The following is a 1,337-nucleotide window of genomic DNA, read 5'->3' as shown; positions in this document are numbered from 1 at the left end:
GCAGGCAGAGGGATAATAAAACGACGGGTTTAACCTTCAGCAATTTTCTGCAACCGAGAGAGCAGCTGGGCAAGTTTCTGCTGCCTGTCTGCCAGCTCGCCCCGGCCACTGAAGTCCACACGAAACAGAGCCATGATGGAGTCCACGATCTGATAGAGGCAAGAAAGTACCAGCATATTTTTGTTGTTGTCGTGCAGTACTCAATTTTGCTCAGCAACAACAACAATAACAACAACAACAACATTCTAACCTGTCCTGGGTGTCCATAGCGGCCTCTGTCCAAAGCGGCCACGGTCAGATGTGTTTATGACATATAGACCCCAAAGCCTCCTCATAGCGCTCAATTGTTTCAAAAGTCCTTAGTGATAGTGTGTAGGACAAAGAAGCCCGAGATCGATAATAAATTTGATGGAAATGAAATGGAAAGATTTAAATTAAGATTTCAGATTGGAACCAACTGTTGACATAGGCCTAGTCAAGATTCAAGTTCAGTAAGTGACTCATCTGCCACAACAGCCACATGTCTATAACGACTGCTTTTCTCTGTGATACTGAGTGGCCGTTATGGACATGTTCGACAACATACAAGACGCACTGGGAGATAGTTTGTAGCAGAAATTATGGTGATACACGTATCTGCTGTCACTGTTTAGAGTGTTGTGAGGCATGAAGGAAAAAAATGGGGGAAGATTGTTTCAGGAATGCTGGACGCATGCATGGGTACAAATATGTATATTATTTTTAACTCTGTACTGCTGTACTGCCACTGTACAGGGTGTTGTAGGACTTAAAACTTTGAGTGTTTTGTTTTTTCCAGGAAGTCTGATAAAACAAGGCAAGACAAGATAAGATAATAATATAAGACAAAGCCAGGCACTGTGTGACGCAGAATCCCTTTGAAATTGAAGTTTGCCGCCGTGCGGGATTAAACTTCGTTTGCGAAATTTTGATACATGTAATAATAATTGCAGCTAAAAACTGATTTCATTTTCGGAATCAGCGTATAAAAACAAGCAAAATGCTCGGCGTGGAACCTGATTTGATGCTATGTATATCTTAACTTTAGCAAACTTTGTCTTTGAATTGTCAATTTTGAATTTGAAGTCATGTATCGAGGTCACCCTCTGCGTTGTGCATCTGACGTCACAGCTGCCAGGCCTTCACTGCACTGTCACAGTACAGTGTACAGTATGACGACTTGGTCGAAATACACTGTTGTTATTCTCTTTATTGAGATGAAGGGATCTACATATCCCATGACTGTACAAAACAAAACAACAAAAACACAACAACAACACAACAACAACAACAACAACAACAACAACAACAACAACACA

The 1,337-nt window shown here is 41.3% G+C and overlaps 1 protein-coding gene across 1 annotated transcript in view; it reads right to left on the bottom strand.

The window, feature by feature from the left end:
• Positions 1-1,337, bottom strand: part of LOC101845993 (meiotic recombination protein DMC1/LIM15 homolog) — a 13,318-nt gene that overhangs the window by 6,041 nt on the left and 5,940 nt on the right. Inside the window, exon 3 of the mRNA XM_005094443.1 lies at positions 35-149. Within this exon, the coding sequence (XP_005094500.1) occupies positions 35-149 (115 nt within the window). The remainder of the gene's footprint in view (positions 1-34; positions 150-1,337) is intronic.

The sequence above is a fragment of the Aplysia californica genome, unplaced genomic scaffold, assembly GCF_000002075.1.
Source record: "Aplysia californica isolate F4 #8 unplaced genomic scaffold, AplCal3.0 scaffold00081, whole genome shotgun sequence".
In the NCBI taxonomy this organism is placed as follows: Eukaryota; Metazoa; Mollusca; class Gastropoda; order Aplysiida; family Aplysiidae; genus Aplysia; species Aplysia californica.
Note: the sequence above shows the minus strand (reverse complement) of the source record. Positions and strands in the feature narration are given on the sequence as shown.